This window comes from Acomys minous (genome assembly GCF_964271855.1).
Source record: "Acomys minous genome assembly, chromosome: 9".
Taxonomy (NCBI): Eukaryota; Metazoa; Chordata; class Mammalia; order Rodentia; family Muridae; genus Acomys; species Acomys minous.
The window spans coordinates 73022492-73041935 of NC_140490.1; the positions used below are offsets into that span (position 1 = coordinate 73022492).

Sequence of the window (19444 nt, forward strand, 5' to 3'; positions counted from 1 at the left end):
AGAATTCCAGATTCAGACCAGCATTTTCTGTGTGAATTGCTGTGGGACCATCCAGGCATATGTGGGGTTTTCATGAAGTTCATTATGATGTAGATTTCTGATAAGCATTAATTACAAATGTGGGATTTCCTGCTTTCCTCAAAAATGATCCTTTTGTAATACAAAAAATTATTTTTAAAATAAAATATTGGCAGGTGAATGTATGGCATTTTAAACATATGCATTAGTTTTTTCTAATATTTAAATTTTCCAAATTTTCAAAAATAGATATTTACATTAATTAAAAACATATAAAACAGCATAGTATAAAATGCATATAAAATATTATAAAACCTCTATTCCCAAAGGTCAATTATGTCTTTTAAAAGTTATTCATAAGAAGTAATATTGAAAGCTTAAAATTAGAAATTGTTAAACTCTAGGGAGAAAATATTTTTCAATACGTTAAATATACTGAGAACTGAACAACTTAACATGATTATTGATGAAAGAAAAAAATGAAAAATTTTTCGTTTGTATCTAAAGTAACAGAATTCACTACTGACTTTGATCACTTTCCTAAACTCACTAGGGTTTGGCTTCTTCCTCTTAATTATTTTCTGTTTTGATATTTTAATTTGTTTCTGTAAGAAAAATTAATTAAACACAAAATATGACATTGTGTTTGCACATTAAAATGAATATAAGTAATTTGCTTCTATATTTTTTTCCTAGATGAAAACAAGTATATCTAGAATGGGGAAAGATCCAGCATACTTTTTTTTATGACATAGGCAATATTTCTATTGAATTTTGGTGTGGATATCTTTATCATACAACCAAAGAAAAAATTTCATGGATTTTTTAGGACTGTCTAAGTTATTTATATTGTATCCAAAAGCAGCTTTGACTGTCAGTTTCATACTTGGTTTGTTCACAAAAATATGCTGGACCTAGCTCAACTTCTGCTAAGGGGGGGCGTGGCTGTTTCAGTTGGGCGGCTGCCACTGGACACGGTGCTTTGTTGAATTCATAATCTTGCTCTCCATACTTCTGACTAGAAAATGAGAATGATTATGCTTCCAAAAATTCTGTCAACCTACTGAAAGTGTTGATCTGAATTATTATCTTTCTTTACTTGGCATTATTTTTAGCAACTTGGTGGAAGACCATGTTAAACTCTCCCCAGTCCTGAAGCTGCTCATCAGATAAAACTTGGGCAGAAGAGCATGGACATCTCCAGTGAAAATTATATTGAAGAATAACAGAAACCAGAGTCTCATGAGAATGCATCCAATCAGTTTAAACTAAACAGAACAAGGATGTATGTTGGATAGACATAAGTGAGCTTTTGAGGAATACCCTTTTATCGTGGCACATCTTCGTGACATAGTTTTTAGGGAACACATCTCAGTGTAGCCTGTTCATTTCTATGATGAGCACATTAAGGCTGATGGTGTTTGCGTGGCTTATTATGCTTATCTTGTGCTTAGAGGGGACAGTGAAGGCATCTGGGTATTGAACACTCTCTCCAGTGTCCTGTAAAGCATTGTTCCAGGTGTTTTGCCCAAGCAGAGCCAGCCAGAGGTATATTTTGTCTTCCGTTTGTAGGGAAGATGAGAACACACACAACCCACTCTGGAATTGGTGCCCTGGACTTGGTGCCAGCCGTTACCATGACGACCCTTCAGTTCCCAGTTCAAACTCTGGGGTAACCACACTCATTGGTTACTGGGCAGGGTAAATAGGAGCATCTACTAGTTTTTAGGGAACACATCTCAGTGTAGCCTGTTCATTTCTATGATGAGCACATTAAGGCTGATGGTGTTTGCGTGGCTTATTATGCTTATCTTGTGCTTAGAGGGGACAGTGAAGGCATCTGGGTATTGAACACTCTCTCCAGTGTCCTGTAAAGCATTGTTCCAGGTGTTTTGCCCAAGCAGAGCCAGCCAGAGGTATATTTTGTCTTCCGTTTGTAGGGAAGATGAGAACACACACAACCCACTCTGGAATTGGTGCCCTGGACTTGGTGCCAGCCGTTACCATGACGACCCTTCAGTTCCCAGTTCAAACTCTGGGGTAACCACACTCATTGGTTACTGGGCAGGGTAAATAGGAGCATCTACTAGACCTTGAGCTATTGTTCTAAAACTTAGCCATGTGACTTAGGCTCAAGTCATTTATCCTCTCTGAACTTGAGCTCCTCCTCCACAATATGTGGGTAATAGCTTGCTTGGTTTGTATAACAGAGCTCCATCTGAAGAGCTTGCCTGGTAAAGGCACCAGATGAGAGGCTCTTATTCCTTATCCACACCTGAAGGAGATCTAAGTTAGCATGGCACTGTTTTGATGTTGAGGCACAGTCCCGCTATTCACTATTGGATGAGATCAAATTTTTCTTCAAATTTTGCTAATGAAGTAATTCCCACTTAAAAAAACCTTATTATTCTTTTATTTTTCTTTTCACTGTCTTGTCATCTTTGATCTCTAATGATCCCTGTATGTGCCCTGTATTCTATTGACACTTGAATATGGGAGCACATTCTCCTGAAAATGCTCATAACTAAATGGCAATGAGGCCTTCATTCCTTCTACGGCAGCAGTGAAAACTGCAAGTGCTTGAGCATGAAAGTTTTATTACGTCATAGTTAATTTTTCACTTTATCCATTTTTTTTCGCTGTTTGGTGCTGTGGGGGGGCCTTGGATATGTTGAAGTCAGAGTGCGCTTACATTTCTGCAAGGTGTGAGTATGTACTGGGAAATCCTGAATGCTCTTCGCAGAAAAGTTTTCACAGATCACAATAGCAGTTCACGGAGACATCAACTTCCAAGCCCAGGGTTACTAAAAGAGGCACTCCCCAGTTGCCGGTGAGTCTGTACTCAGTGGTTACTGCTTAGGGCACATTTTCAAATGGACCTCCCAGTGGCTGCAGCTGTGACTAAAAGCTGTCTGTTCTCTGACTCACTAGGGGTTGGTTATTTAACCATGTCATGTGCGCACACACACACACACACACACACACACACACACACACACACACGCATATGTATGTATATAAATATTCATATATATTCAGCTATGTCATGGAAACTGTAAAGTGTTTTGTAAAATGAAAACTCAGATTAGTACTATAGTGACAAGCTGAATTTTCTAAGCTTAGGTCACTGAGAGGCACTGGTTGGCAATCTAACCATGTATGAGGTACATAGAAGTAATTTAAGAACAGAAAGCTAATGGCCAGTGGATATACACCATCTGACAGGGCATGCTTTGCATACTTTTGTCATACTTAAGTGCAAGTGAACTTACTATCTCAGCTCTTCTCTAGGGTTTAGGATTCAATTTTGACCCTTTACAACTAAAGCAGGAGAATATTCCTTTTTAAGTCCACCCAGATATTCACTGACACATGAATAATCCTGTGTAGCTTACAGGATTGTATTCCCAAGAGAAAATTCACCATCAACACCCATTAGAAGATATGCAAATAAATAGTGGTGTGCCAAAGGGAAAATTTTATCTCTTTTTTTAGATTCGGCTTTTTAGGAATTTAAAACAAAGTTCTAGAATTTAAACCCAGGTTCTTGTATTCTTTGATGAGCACACTACAAATACCATGCGATCACCAGTTTTGTTCCCTTCCCTACACTGCCCAGACTACTCACTAAATCAGGGCAACAACAAGAACAACACACACACACACACACACACACACATACACACACACACATACACACACATACACACACATACACACACACATACACACACACATACACATATTTACACACACACACACACACACACACACACACACACACACACACACACAATCTTCTCTAACTATACAGCGGAAAATTCTGGGAAAAAATTGAGAATTGCCTACCTCCTTTGTGTTTCGTCAATCTCTCTCCACCCCCACCCCACCCCAGTGCCAAGTGCTCTAAAATCTAGCCACCATACCCAGCACCTGGGACACTAATCTCTCACCAGTAAATTTAGATTGACAATTCCATGGGTCGACCACATTGATTACATTGATTCTATTTCAAATATTTACAATATACTGAGACAAGCCTAATCTATTTTCTAAAAAGTTCAAGGTAGGTATCACAGTTTCCGAGGGGGGGAACAATGGAGGAATGTTTGTGGTTGCTATCTACAATAATCTGATGCTGACAGGGAGTAGTATTTTATTTAGTAATTAACAGTGTAAAGGGCCGAGGAGCTGTCATGTTGGTTCTTAGGCTGGGGAATGTGATGAAAGATGATATCTGCGATCGCATCCTTTCCACTTGTTTAGGATTGTCAGGATGAGAAATGTCAGCATTATGAAAGCTCAGCTCTGCTCTTGATATGATAAAACCCTTCAAAAGCCAGCCTTTCTCTCTCCCTCATCCCCCTCCTTCCTCGCTCTCTCTCCACTTGCTTTTTTTTTTATTTATCCTGTTTTGTTAGATGGCAGAAATATAATTCTTTTCTTTCTTCCTATTATAAGCCACCATTTTTGTTTTATTATATGTTTCACAACCCCTAATGCCCCACTGAAAATTACCTTGTTAAATGACAGTGTTTCAAAGCCATGAATCCTTTCCACCATTCCCTCAGAGGTTTGAAACAGTCAACAGACTGTAAAGAATAAATAATAAAAAAGTATTGATTATTTTGATGACTGTGAGATTCAATTAAGTATTAATTTTGCCCTCCAGTGGACCTATCAAGGTATTCAAAAGGGAGGATTCGGCTCAGCTAAATGCGTGCTGAGTGCTTCAGCCTTAAATAGGGAGAAAATGTGTTTACCTACAGTATTTGAAGAAGAAGTGCATTGATGCACAGAGTCCAATATTTAAGTGCTGTGCAAATTAAGCCCTGGTGACAGTGACATTGTTTTCAGTGGTATGAGTATTGACTAAAGAAGTGCATTTGATGACAGCTTAAACTATTTGTATTGATTAACATTTTCATAGATTATCATGTGTCATATCAAATTCACTTTTCAGGCATGAATACATTAAAAAGAAAAAAAAACACTGCAGGCATACCATAACCGATGTGATGACGGGCAGGGGAGCATGCCGCCCCACCTGCTCCTGCACGTCACCTGTTTCCTGCTCAGGAACCATTTAGGCATGAACTTGACAATAAATAGCTCCCAGATCACGAAGGAAAAAGGCAGGTTTTTTTTTTGCTTTGCTCTGCTTCTGCATCTGATATCAGTGCCAAAGCAATCTTAGTTTGCAAGTGGACTAAAGGCTAGATTTGGGGAGTATTTCTCATCCTAACATGCCCTTCTAAATAAGCTGAGGATAAAGCCAAGTTAAATTATTGGGGAGAAAAAGTTTTGTCTTTTTTTTTTTTTCCCGTGGAAGTGATTCTTGACTCCTTTCTCTTTAATGCTCTGGGTATATGATGCTCTAGGTAACTGAATTATTGAACACAGTTTGTAAGTATTTTCCCAGTTCCTTAAAAAATATAAAGCAATTTCCGTATATTTTATTGTGTATTGTTTGCTTTAAAATGTGCATTTGATTTGGGGTCAGCCTCTGTGCCCAGTCTGGGACCTGAGTAGCCAACTTCTAAGTGTGTTCAGGGAATTTACATAAGAAATATCTCTTATTCCACTTAAAGCTTGTAGCGGTCTCTCTCTCTCTCTCTTCTTTTCCTGTCTCTTTTCTCTGCTCTTGGGATAGGGCTTAATTGCTTCTCCCCCAGGGAGAAGGCTTCTTAAAATAGTCCCGTTCCCTCCGTAGGGTGCCCCTTCTAAAGAGGTGCGTTGCTGGAGTACAAACCAGCACTTTCTTTTTTCCCCCTTACTGCATTAAAGTCAGAACAAGGTGTAAAAACATCCTAACAAAAGCACATCCCACAATTAAAAGCTGTGGTTAGCCTGCTTGCAAAGAAGTTGGTTTTTTTTTTTTTTTCTCCCTTCCTTTTCCCTCCGAAGCCAGCTGAATCTCTCACATGCTAGTTGAGCTTTAATAGGGTGGGGAGTAATGGAGAACTCATCGAATCTGTAATAGCTCTTCACTTGACTGCAGCCAGCAATAACAGCAGGAGCAGGCAGAGATAAGAGAGAGGAGAGAGGGAGAGTGTGTGTGTGGAAGAGAGAGAGAGAGAGAGAGAGAGAGGGAGAGGGAGAGAGGACACGCTCTCTAAAGCTGCCACTTTTTTCCTCCCCTTCGCTCTTTCCCCCCATCCTAGGATCCAATGATAGCAGGACAAGTCAGTAAGCCCTTGCTGTCAGTGCGGAGTGAAATGAATGCGGAGTTGAGAGGTGAGGACAAGGCTGCTACTTCAGACAGCGAGCTGAATGAGCCCCTGCTTGCGCCCGCGGAATCAAATGACAGCGAGGACACTCCCAGCAAGCTCTTCGGTAAGTCTGTCTAGGTATTTCATTTCAATCCTACCATGTTGTCCGGAAGAGCAATCCAGCCACCAGCACCCCAGCCCCCCTTTCCTCCTGTTTTTCATTCATTTTTTTTCTTTTTTTCTTTTTTCTTTTTGTAAATGCTACAGAAGAGCTCCGCATCTTAGAGGGGCCAAGGCACCAGAGCGTGTTCAACTGGCTGGGAGAATGCCCTCCAAACTTTTTCTTTTTTTTTTTTTAATCCAACAAGGAACTTACTGACCATTTTGACTTGTCAAGTACTGTTGCCATGCCCAGGTTGAAAATTATCCGAACCAACAGAAGCAAAGAACGAAAAGAAAGGACAACATGATGATGATAATAATAATAATAATCAGGAAATCAGTTCCATTGCGAGAATTGGTTAACATTTATTGAATAAATATCGACTCACTTTCGGGTTGCTTTGCAGCCTTTTGTTAAGGGGAAGGAGAGTAAAGAGTTATTATCTGTAGTCAAAAGATGGGAGAAAAGAACTGAAAATGTCAATACAAATCGCTCTGTGCCAGGTAAACAAAGGTGGCTACAGGCATGGCTCAAAGAAACACATTTTTGTCATCACCATCTGAGTGAGTATTTCTTCTTTTAAAAGGGCTGAGGGAACAGAACAGTCGCCTGCCCTTCTCCCCACCCCTCTCTCTCTCTCTTTAGCATATTTTAGCCTCATACTAACCTTGGCGACAGACAGCCCAGGACATTTTAGGAATCTGTTTGGTAAACAAAGCGAGAACAAACAGAGTGCCACTTCAGCAGAGACATCTGTCATTCAAACAGATGACAGTCTGTAAGCCAACTCCAACTACTGTGATCTCTAATCAGAGAGGGGAGCGGGCTGCTGAGGCGCCAGTCCGAGTGATAGATGCTGTGAGGTGTCTGCCGCACAAGTTCTTTATGCTTCTGAGTGACGTTAGGTTTGCACAACAGTAGTCTCTGACACACTCGCTTTTAATTATTTTCAAGTGTGTCTGTCTGTCTACACATCTGTATACAACTAATCAAATATAAACAGACAGAAAACTGCTTGCTCTCAGATTTAAAAAAAATAGTCATGAGCCTGCCTGAAGTTTGGAGTCAAGCAACATCCATATATAAAATACTTGGTGAAGAATGCTCATTTTAGCTTTAAACTAGATTTTAGTTTCTTTTTGTAGAGAAGAGACACTTTCTTGACAGATGAGCTGCTCTCAGCTTGTTCTACAGAGGACAACCTCCTCCTTGTAAGTGTTCAGGCAGACACCAGAATGGACCACATAGAAACTTTGTTTTGCATGTTCCTTTTAGTAAAAATGCTGGATTTTACCTAAGAATACAACTGGTTCCAGTTTTAAGAAACTCCATGGTCACTCTTCGTTCAAAAGACCGGTTGCCTCTGAAACCAAATCTCCACACTGAGGGTCTGAGTTTTAACCGTTCGCTCTGCAGAAGTTTTCAGTTGTGGTCTAAGTTTTTAGTTGTGTGAAAAGTTAGGCCCTAGAAATGCTCATTTTGTTTTAAGAGGCTAGTGAAAGAAGTCAGGTAAAATTATCAGTTACAGGAAGGCAAAAATCCACGCAGAGCTCTCTCGGATGCTGTGTTTACTGAGCAAGACTTTAGCTTTCAAAAGCAGCTGATCTCCACCTCAGCAAGGCGGCAGATATTAAATTATTTGTTCCAAATGGTTCATGTATTTTTTTTAAAAGTAAAGTACATTCTGTAGACTTTGGTTTGTAGCTACAACTTGTTTTCTGTCCATCGAAGAGATGTAGGGTTGGATACCTGATTTGATGTGGCATTTATTTAGATTTTTCAGTGTTGCGAATTACTTCACATATTGTAACCTACTTTTACTGGTCTGCACTGTACAGGGAAGAAAGCTTTGAAAGATCCAAGAGGGGAAAATAATTTTATTTAAAGTTCCCTGAAAACATATTTTAAATGGGATCTTTCTGGGATGCCAGGGACTAAGGAGCCATAGTTTAACTGGAAACTCGCAGTGGACTTGGCGTTTAGAGGTTCTTAACTTCCTAGTGTGTGTGTGAGAGAGAGAGAGCCCAGCAGAAGTCCCACTCCTTGCCTAGGGCTGTTTTGTATTCATTAGCTTGTCCTGTTCCTCCAAGTCACTTCATAAACACAACGTGATTCTTTCCCAGTTTTCAATTAGGCAGAGAAGAAATCATTGCTTTAACAGTCTTGAAAACTTGAGGGAAAAAACTGAGACAACACGAGACAGAAACTATTGGAAGCACACGGAGATGAGAGCATTCCCTGGTCTTGTAAGGATCCTTAGTTGCTGGGATGGTTGGTCTCTCTCACTTTTAAATATTACTAAGACTCAGAGTCGGGAATTTTATTTTACACAACTGTCTAAAACTTACTAAAACAATTGTTTCCCAATCTTGGTAGAAACTTGGATGATACAATTTATGGTGCAGGCATACGCTGTTTTCTTCAGCCCAGGTCTTTGTGTTTCATTTTTAGATATATATATTTCTGATTGTGTTCATTATTTGATGGCTGAGAACTGGCTTGTTTCTGGGCAGTTGAGCCTTTTCTTCCACCAAGGGTCACTCTACTTCCCCCTGTGTTGTTGAAGCCTGTGTTTCTCTTACGAAAGGGACAGATCATGGCAAATCCTGTGCATTTTGGTATGTTTAGTGTCATAGGGAGACATTATCCAACAACAGGGGACAAGAAAAAGCTGCTTTTCCTCTTGGGCCTGAAATTTCAGTACATAAATGGATTTCTTTAAAGCTGGTTCACCCATCTGGGTCTCGTTCAAATTAGTAGTGCAGAGGACAGGCCCGTTTTTTCGCACAGTATGGCACCTCCAGCCCCAAACTACGGGGGAAAGGCTAATACTGATGCCCTCTATGGATAAACAAAGGAAATTCCAGGAACCACTGGGCTTTTCATGCCTCTCCTTAAATTGCACCTCTGTACTTAACAGCATCCGAAGGGAAACATACTGTGCAGAATGTTTCAGTGCTCTGAGCCGCTCAGAATGCTAGAAGGGGGAGCAAGCCATATGCCAGCTTAAGTAGAAAGTTCAGAAAAGGGCCCTTGTGCTTTATGAAGTAATTACATCAGAAGTAACATTTTTGCTTAACTTGAGCAGTCATGGAAACTAAAGTACACTTAAGAGAGATAAACCCACATTTCATTGAGATACATGTGGTGAGGCGGTTCTCTGCAATATCATTAAGTGTGCATTATTTATTCTTATAGAGCCTGTAGAAAACTACCTCCACTTTCAGCTCATGAGCATATTCTGCTCCATCCTGAGCCACAAGACACAGGATGGAGCACAGGCCTGCACGTGGGAGAATTATTTGAGAAACCGATGCTGTGTCACACAGGGCTCTAGTTGCATGATCAAATGAGTGATACCACACAGGCAGGGCCAGTCACCAAATATGGGACTAGTGTTGTACATGCTAGAAACTGTACCCCAAACTGGCCTTTGGCAGACTGTCTCTCAGGGTTTCCCCAGCAGCATTTATATTGTTCGTGTCAATGTGGTCCCTCAATTGTAGTTACGCCCATCAAGCGAGATGCTAAAATTAAAATGGTAGTGTCCACCGCTTGGCCAGGAAAATGGCTGCAGAAAAGATAAAAGTAATATACATCCCTGAAAAAATATCTATATTCTCAGCTGAAGAAGTGAGGTCTCACAAAACAGGCCCTAAACATTTCCTCTGAATGTATTTGAGATTTGAAAGATGATTTATGAACAGTGCTTCCCCTGGGACAGTTCTTATTGTTTCAACTTAAAACCCCATGATTGCTTGTGTTTAAGTTTCAGCTACCCTAGGTGTCTGTGCTAGGACCAGCGGCTTGTTTGTCTGTTGTATCACACAACCAGAAACTGGACACACAGCTCAGAATCCCGAACTGAGAGAAAAACACACCCTTTATGAATGCTGTGTGTGAAATTTTTAAAACGTGGCTGTTTTTCTTTAAAACCATGATAAAACTCTCAAGAGTGAACACTTTTGATTTCATTTATCTGAGAACTACTAGGGAGAGAGTTGAAAGCTGGATTGGTGGTTTCTGCAGGTTAGGAAATGTACTTGTCTGTTTGCTTCCTTTTTTCTTTCCTTTTCCGACTGAGCTTTGTCCAAAATCACGTGTTAGAAAATTTTCTGTTTTCAAATTGCTTGCTGCCCAGTTTGACTTGATTAGAATTTATGGCCATGGAGTCATTTTCAATGACAAAAGGATAAGGGACTAAATTGTCTGTCACCCCTTGAGACAGTGGTCTCTGCAGGTCAGCAGGGAGGTCACTGCAGGCATCGTGGGGGCTGCTCTTCGGCAAGGCTGCCTCTTGCCTGTGAGCGCAAGTGGAGGCCTTCATTATGGGACGGCTGTCTTCATTACTTTAGTTAAACGTCTCTCTCAAGGTCCCAATACCTTGGGTGCTTATAACCCTCTGATAAAATATGCTGGAGCTAGTAATCAGCATGTAGGGCTTGAGCCCCAGAGGGAGTTAGCTGAAGATGATGAGGGAAGTTCTCTAGAGAAATATATTCATCTGAAATATGGAACAGACTTCTACATTTTTAAAACGTTTTATGTCCTTTTCCACTAAAGAAAGTGTACTTTGCTAAACAAAAATGTTAAAACGTCGTACTCGTAAATCACCTAAATAATTTGAACAAAATATTCTATGCAAAAAAAGAAAAAGAAAAAGAAAAGGCCCACTAAATAGAGAAGGGTAGAAATCTGTATTTGTGTAGGTAAATGGGATTCAGGATAAGGTGTTTGCCAAAAGCAGTATATGGTTTAATAGTCAAGCAGGCCTTTGCTGTTCTCTGACTAGCAGAGAGGAGAAATGCACACTTAAACACTATTCTTAAATCCGAGAAAAATCTAATTCACTGAAGTAATTGTTTAACAAGTCACTGAGAGGCTCTGTGTATTTAGACAACTTTAATTTAGTGGGGGCTTTCCTATTAGGATATCAGTATGACGTTGCATTATAAAAAATCCACTTTAAGTAGAATTAATATTTAGTCTTTGAAATAAAAATCTTTCTAATAAGAAAGGTGCCAGTGTTCAAACTTCTCACCAGATTGGTTCGCTGAGCATTGCTCATTGCTAAGTGACACAGAACAGGAACATGGTGCGCAAGTGTGTGCCTGGAAAGCCAGTGAGAACTTCCTTGGTGCTTTCCTTGTGGGCCACCTCACCGTGCCTGGGGTGCTCCAGTCAGGCCAGTGTTACAGAAGAGAAGTTCAGTGTCACAGAGTTTGAGGATTCTGGGAGGGAATTCGTCATCAGCCTGCCAAAGTGTGCATAGAACTTTCCTTTTTCCCTTTTATTTTGATTGCCATAGCCTGCATAGTTTACCATTGTTGTTAAGTGTTTCCACAAACAGTTGGAAATAAGACGAGGCATATCCCATCAGATTTATCTGTACTCTCTCATTCCCTTAAGTGATTCCACTTAGCCTTTAGAATGTCGCGGTGTTTCTGCCTTAAAGGTTACCTGCATTGTCATGTTTTTGTAGTTTGCCCAGCCTCGTCTGTGTCATAATTAATAGAGAGGTGCCTCCCAAGGCTCAACCCCTCAGTCGATTGCCTGCTTCCTTAATCACCTAGCTCACTTATAGAATCAATGTCATTATTTAAAAAAAAAAAAACTGACCAAATAAAATATTCTCCCACTTGCGAGCTGAGCTTTAAGTAGGCTGTTTCAGGCGAAGCCTGCGTGCTATCACACAGCAAACACATTGTTTGTGAGAGAGCTGGCATCTCTTTGGCGACCTTGCTGTCCGTGTTTTGGGATTAATAATACATCAGACATCACACATTTAAAAGACAGGAGCTGGGAAAAGGAAGTGGGGGAGGTCAGCTCTGCTGGTGGACTGCCGCCTCATTACTCAGACCTTGCTGGGAAGGCGAGAGGAGTGGAGAAGGCACATTTACCCAAATCTGCACCTGGCCCACTTACCCTAACTCACTTCTTGAGTTTCTTATGCTAAAGAGAAAGATAGCACAATGTTGAGACCCACCTGGAGCCCTGTCAGGGAGCAATCTGTATGCCATTTCCTGCTATCAGGCTAATAAATTTTTTAAAAATATCCAAAGGCGGAGGTGGCTATGGAGACCAGAGAAACTGTTGCCATTCTCCCTGGGTTTGTTTCTCTTTAATGCCCACATGGCTCTGGCATTTCCTCGTTGTTCGCCTGGGCTCCGTGCTTTGCTGGTGTGTGTGTGTGTGTGTGTGTGTGTGTGTGTGTGTGTGTGTGTGTGTGTGTGTTTTCAGTTGTTTATGCTGTGCTTTTTACTTTTGAAATGTTTATCCTTTGAGATTTCATTTGGCGTTTCTCTTAGAAGCCTGAGTAGAATTTCTTTTCATTTTTATATGGCATTCTGCAGTTCGGCATGCATGACATCATTCTCCATCCAACTCAGCTGAAGTTCTAGACCAAACAGTACTGGACTTATTTTGAGGAATAACTTCAAGTAATGGTTACATTAAAGATTCATTCGTATAAGAATATTTAGGTCTAGTTAGTTAGCAAGCATGAGGCAATATCTAGTTGATAATGTGTGCACCAATTCCTAATATTTGAGTATAAACTCCAATCTTCTGATTGCCAGGGTTAGGTTTAATAAAAATATGAGCCTCAGTAGCCTTGTTTAGAGAGATTCTCAGTATTGTTATGTCCTGATCTATCAGATGGACTAAACCTTTTTTAGTGATTGCAGAGGTCAGAAAAATATAACACTAAATCTTGTCATTAAAGAAAGTTTGTCCTCAGAGAAATGAAACTAACATTGTTTTGTAAGTTTCAAGCACAGAACTCTAACACTACCACACACTGTGCCTAGCTCGCAGGATCTCTCTAAAGCTGCTACTGGGTTACCTGTTTTATTTTTCCCTAGTATAGCATATGGGTGTTTATGCTTTATTTCAGAATCTTAAGGAAAGACCACCTTTAAATGTCCTCAGAGTCTGTCATTTGTTTAAGTGTGCTTACAATTGAATATATAAGAATATGCTATATATTTTACACTAAAATGCTAGCTGCCTGGAGCAAACACCATGTAAGTACTTCTGTGCTACCATCAGAACTATTTGAAGAGGGGAACAGTGACCTGGTTGCAATAGCAGGAACTAAGAAATGTCATTACACGTAAATTGAGGACTTTCAAAGTTCTTTGTGATGAAGACTGTGAAAAATAAAAGTCTATAATGAAAGTTACATTCATTCAGATGGTTATAACCCTTTAAAGGAAATACTCAGATAAAACTCAAATAAAACTTGTTGGTTTGTCCTGAGAATGAAGCAAAGTATGAAGGTATTTATCAGGAGACCTGTGTACCAATGACATTCTGAAGGATTCATCAAATTAATAAGGCTTTCCTGATATGTCTTCTGGCCTTAGCATTTTCTTATAGTCTTTTATAAAATATTTGCCTATAAAATACTTTTCCCTATTAAAATATTTCTCAGATATTTTATTTCACACTTTTAATTTCATCCAACTAATGGGGAGGGAATAGCCTGATTGCGATAAAAGTGTGCTGAATCAAGAAATGAGAAAACCATTTGTGGCCATTGAATGTTTGCTGGCACATTTTCCTCTTGCTTTTCTTATATAGCCATGCACTATTTCACATTGTCTATCAAATTTGTGGTACAATCTATTTTCTGTTATAAAGTTGGTAAAGTTTAGGTTATAATAGTAAATATTCTTTTAGTTCATGTCACTCATGGGCCATTTGAGCGTACCACTGCATGGTAAGATAGCAGTACTACATAAAGGGGACCGACCTCCAGCTTGCTAATAAGGGAATACTAGTTATCCTACTTTTAAAACTCTTGGGCTGTAACCCAGTTCAACTGTCCTCTTGATGTTGGCTGTCAGGTACCAGTGGGAGCAAAAAATTCCTCAGAAATTGCGCAATTCAATTCAGTAAAGCAATCCGAGAGTTCTACACAGTTTGCCTTGTAAAGAATATGTGTGTGTTTTAAAAACACAACCCATCCAAGCTTGGGAAAAATGTTTATGTTTAAATTATGGGAACTTAGACAAGTTTCAACTCGTGGGTATCGTTCTAGCTCAGCGTAAGTGCTCATCGCTATTTTAATCAGCAAAGGGCAGTTTGTTTAATAGTGAGTAAAATGCTTGTTACACGGTTCTGCAAGATTTCTGTGTGCCTGAATAAACAGGTATGTGTGTTTGTAATGTGAAAGAAATGATGGCCGTTTTAATCATTTGCTATTGAGATAGTGTGGTAAAACTCATCTTTGTTTGCCGCTTTTAATGGCCACATGTGGTGACTTTTCTCTTAGTATTGGTATAGTAAGATTTACTTTTGCAAATTAATGGTTTTGAGTAATGCATTGAAGACAAGAATCATCCCTGTCAGAGGAGAAGAAAGGCTAAAGGATTAATTTGATTTAAAAATGCAAACATTTGACACTGTTTAAAAAGCATGAAAGTATTACTGCAGAGTCACTTATTGCCAAAATCAACCAAGGGTAGAAGAGAATAAAAAAAAATCAAATAAGAAAATATACACCCCTGTATTTAATTATGAATACATGGGGGCAGGAGGGGAGGGGCAAACTTCACTTTGAAAGAGCTGGCCTTTTTTTTTTTTCAATACAATTTCATTTACCAAAATTGCAAAAGATAAAAATGTCCAAAAAGGAAACAATATGCAAAGGAAGCTGCATTGTATAAAACTAAGACTTTAATTAATCCACTGAACTCTGTGAGTAGACTGCAGTGTAGTGAGTGAATAAACAATTACGAGGAGCAAGAATCCTCTGGATCCTGGGACGGGACTTTCCCCAGACTCAAGAGGAGATGTGTATTTGTGTTTGAATGTTGAACGGCTGGATTTGTTCAAAGTCCTGAGATTAAGGCAAATTTGAATTTTAAACTAATTTAAGGAATTACTCAAAAATTCAAGTAAACTAATCTATGCTTTAGTTTGAAATCTTTGGTTCTCCCATTATATTTTGTATTCATAGTAATTTCCTAATGGGCCTTCTAGAGTCTATGAGAAATCAGAAAATCCTTTAAAGTGTTATGTATCATGCTTTGAAGGGCTTAGAGTCTGCAACCGACTGCTTTAAATAAAAGTGAAAACAACAAAAAATAGTAGTGATCTGGGAGCTTGCTGAGAGCCTTGAGATGGGTGGGCCGGCCTGGAAATGGGACCACAAGTCTTGTGATCAGCAGCGTATCACTATGGCTTTATAATGACATAATAACCCGAACCCTGTAGTGGTTTATGGTTCTTTTGAGAATTCTTATGGATTCTTAGAGTAGGGAAGGCCCGAGAAAAGATCTTGAAAGCTTTCACAAAATCTGGCTGTGTGACAGGGAGCTGTGATGGCTGTGATTTAGCTGCCGAGGGATCCCATCAACCAGAAACGTCATTAAAGTTTTAAGGTAAAACAAACCACAGAGAAATTGGTAGCTGTGGAGGGGTGCAGAGTGCCCAAAGTGACCGCAGAAATTAGAAAGGGAAGGTTCTGAGATGAGGCGCAAAGTGCAGCGGGCCCATTGTCAACCTCAAAGACATCCTGCTCACAAACGGCATTCTGGGTGTGCAGGGTTCCGGACACTGGAAGCACGTTGGGTATCGTGTGTGTGTGTGTGTGTGTGTGTGTGTGTGTGTGTGTGTGTGTGTGCATTTCCTTCATGGAGCCTGTCAGGACTGATTGCTGCTCTTTCATTTTTCCCTGGCTATTTTTAGTCAATGATAAATAAAGAACCAGAATTGTGAATCTGGCACCAGTGAGATATCACACCAGAAACAGCAGGGAAGAGCCAAAATGAATAACTTTACATCAGCGGATGTGCGTAGATCTCAGGCCCTTAACATTTGTAATACTGCTAATTGCCATGGGCTTTTTAAAAAATACACTTCCACATGAGCTCTCAGAACCCATGAAAGTGTGGCATGTAAAGTAAATTGTTTGTCACTTGCCGTCGGCCTGCCATATTTATTGTCAGGAGAAATGGGCATTAGTTGGAAAAGCAGTTGTTAAAGGCCAAACAATTTTTTAAAGATGGCAAAGCTGTGCGAGGGCTCTCCTTTTTCTAACAATGAGCCACCCCTTCAGACATCAAAAGACAAGATAATAAGACACTTCAAGCACAATTCAAGATTATATTCAACATCTAAAGGCTCATCTCTTGTCAGTTTGCATTTACCCTCCGAGGGATGGAATGCTTCTATCATCTTTCTGTCAAGAGGAGTCTAGCAGAAGAGCAAGGGCTCTTATTTCACACACTTAGGGCCTTTATTTATTTATTTAATTTTTTTTTTATCAAATAGCCCATGCTCACTTGGATTCGGCCAAAATGGAGGGATAATTCCAGGAAGGTCATAACAAGCACAAAACTCTCATATTGATTTGTATGATTAGAAGGCATTAAAATTGCACGCTCATGTTAGGCACTCGGAAGCTATGTCAGTTACTTGGTCAGACACTTTTTTCAGCCTGAAAAAAATTACTAAAACTTAAGAGTAGATAACTGAAAACTGAAATTGTCCTAATGTGTTGTGTTTGAACATTTAACAAGTGAACATAAAAATAATTGAATGCTTTTGACTTCACAGCATTTTCAATTAGCTTATTCTTCATGGACTACTTCGTGCAATGTACAAAGAAAATCGCATGCCTGTGTTTACCCAGGAAAAGAAATACTGTTGTCAAATTATTTGTAAATACTTTCAAAAACGGATTTCATATATTTAATATATGGGTAACAGGTGATGACATTTTCAGTGTAAATTTAATTACAAAGCTATCTGCAGTGATTAGCAAGGTTTTGTAAACGTTTTACACTCTGAAATGATGATGCTGTTCCATTTGTCATTTCATGCCATCCTTCCCAGAGGGTGCTAAAGAAATAATAGAGGAGTTATTATCATGATTATTCTCTCCCTAAATAAATCACACATGCTCCTTTGCTCTCTGAGAATCACATAGCCATACAGAGAAATGTTCTGGGATTTTCGTTTGTTTGGTTTTGTTTTGGATTTTGGTTGGGAAATACTTACAGAAGTTAGAAGAACCAGATTTTCTTCTCAAAATAAAACAATTGATGAAAATAATACCATGATATCCTGGGATCGTTTCTATATTGAATCTTTGAAATTACTTTTTCCTAGGAATTTTCATCAACTCCCTGTGTCTCTGCTTCTGATATTTCTCTTCTTAGCTGTGGAGTGTTTTGAGACTGGCTTTCTTCTTTTATATCACTGTCTCACATCAAAGAAAAGCAAGTATCCATATATATATATATATATATATATATATATATATATATGGATATGGGTATATATATTCATTATCCATATGTATGGATATATACTTGTTATCCATATATAGTATATATGTCTGTAAATATGTCACCGTGTCATGCCAGTATGTGATAGAAGTGAAAACATGATTCTACCATGTTTCTTCTAGTTATTACTTGTTTCTATTTCTACTCTGTACTTCACAGTTTATGCATTCAACATTCAACAGTGAATTAGTAAACTCAATAAGTAGGTACTGAGTGCCTTTTCTGTGGCAGGTGTGTGTTGGGTGCTACAGACCATATAGAGAATACAACCAACAGTAGGAGTAGCTCAGTTCAACATTAGAACAGGTATTAGTATGCACAAATGAATCATCCTTAAACAACGCCCATTCAGCATTGCATTGTTATCTTCTCCATCCAATTTTCTGATATTTTTAAAACACGCATTGATCTTCAAAGATGTACATTTTAAAAGTTGTTCATTGGTTAGAAGCCTCAACATGGAGGAAAAATTATTACTTCAAAAATATCGTCAAAGAAAAAAAGAATTATTATGATATCCACAGCAAATTACATTGGTCATGTTTTTACAGTGGTGTTTGGAGTATATACAGAAAACTCTGTTTTTGTAAGTTTTGTAATTGTATCCAAAGAGAGATTAAACTAGAATTGTTTTGTGAACTGATTTTCCAACATCTGTTCTCTTTCCTAAATTCTTGTCACTTATTACTTCTCACAGTGCTCGAGGCTGTTGTGCCCAGCCTTGAGTTTGGGGGTGGCCTTGCCTCTGTCGCTTAGTAGCTGTCTCAGCAAAATTTGTTGTATACTTAAGCTTCTACTTTCTCACCTTTGATTGGAGGGTTTGATGACACTTACTGCAGTGCTGAGTTTAAATGATTGACATCTATAGAGCTCTGCAGAGTTTGGGGCATACAAATACCCCAATTGGTTGCATTGAATATGAATTTGCCATTTTCAGAAAACAATTGATTAATTTTTTTTAGCACTGAATGTGAAAAAGCTGATAATAAAAGGTCTGAGATCATTGGAATGATCTGCGCCTCCTCAGGAAGAAACATCAGCTCTCAGAGACCTCTTGGCATAAGGAATCTCCCTGGATCTTTTTCTCATGATGACAGCATCTCTTTCTTCTTCAGATACATTAAAAATTACTTTCCTCAAAGCTCATTCAGGAAGAAATCTATACATGGATCTTAGAAGATTCTAGGGAAGGCTCTGAGTTTCTGCCTGCATCTTGTAGAGCATATGGGTGCGGGTGGAATTGTGGGAATGGGACAGTTATATATGTATTATCCTGTTCTAAATTTAAAATGTGGAAGAACTATAATCCTTTCACATAATTGAAGTCTTTAAAATAATGTTGGTGTTGAGAAGTGGTATGAAGTGAGATGCCTGTGGAAGGACATCACACTTCTCTAGCTCGTGTCCTGGTCCTATATTGTGAGGAGAACTTGCCAGCCCTTAGGCCAAGCACAGACTTCTTTCTCTCTGTCTTGAACACAGTTTTGCCTAAAGTAGGGATCTAGCATTTGCCTTTAGTGGGGTGTTCTGAGACCCTTCACAGACAAAGGAGTTTGAGTTCTCAGTGTTCCCATTTCCTTCTCTCTAACAAGGATGTTAAGATGACAGGCTGGTAGTTGAGGAAGGTTAGGAAAATGGTAAACACCAGGCATGAAGATTACTGGTATTATGCTTACATAGAGAGATGCTTAGCTAACGTGCGTCCCTTTCCCACTGGTAAACTAGTTACCCCTATGGGAGCCCCAAAAGAG

At 39.3% G+C, this 19444-nt stretch overlaps 1 protein-coding gene across 1 annotated transcript in view; it reads left to right on the forward strand.

Moving 5' to 3' along the window:
* Nucleotides 1-19444, forward strand: part of POU6F2 (POU class 6 homeobox 2) — a gene marked incomplete at its 5' end in the record, with an annotated part of 488714 nt that overhangs the window by 103675 nt on the left and 365595 nt on the right. Inside the window, one exon of the mRNA XM_084795181.1 lies at nucleotides 6183-6354. Coding sequence (XP_084651307.1) covers nucleotides 6183-6354 — 172 coding nt within the window. The remainder of the gene's footprint in view (nucleotides 1-6182; nucleotides 6355-19444) is intronic.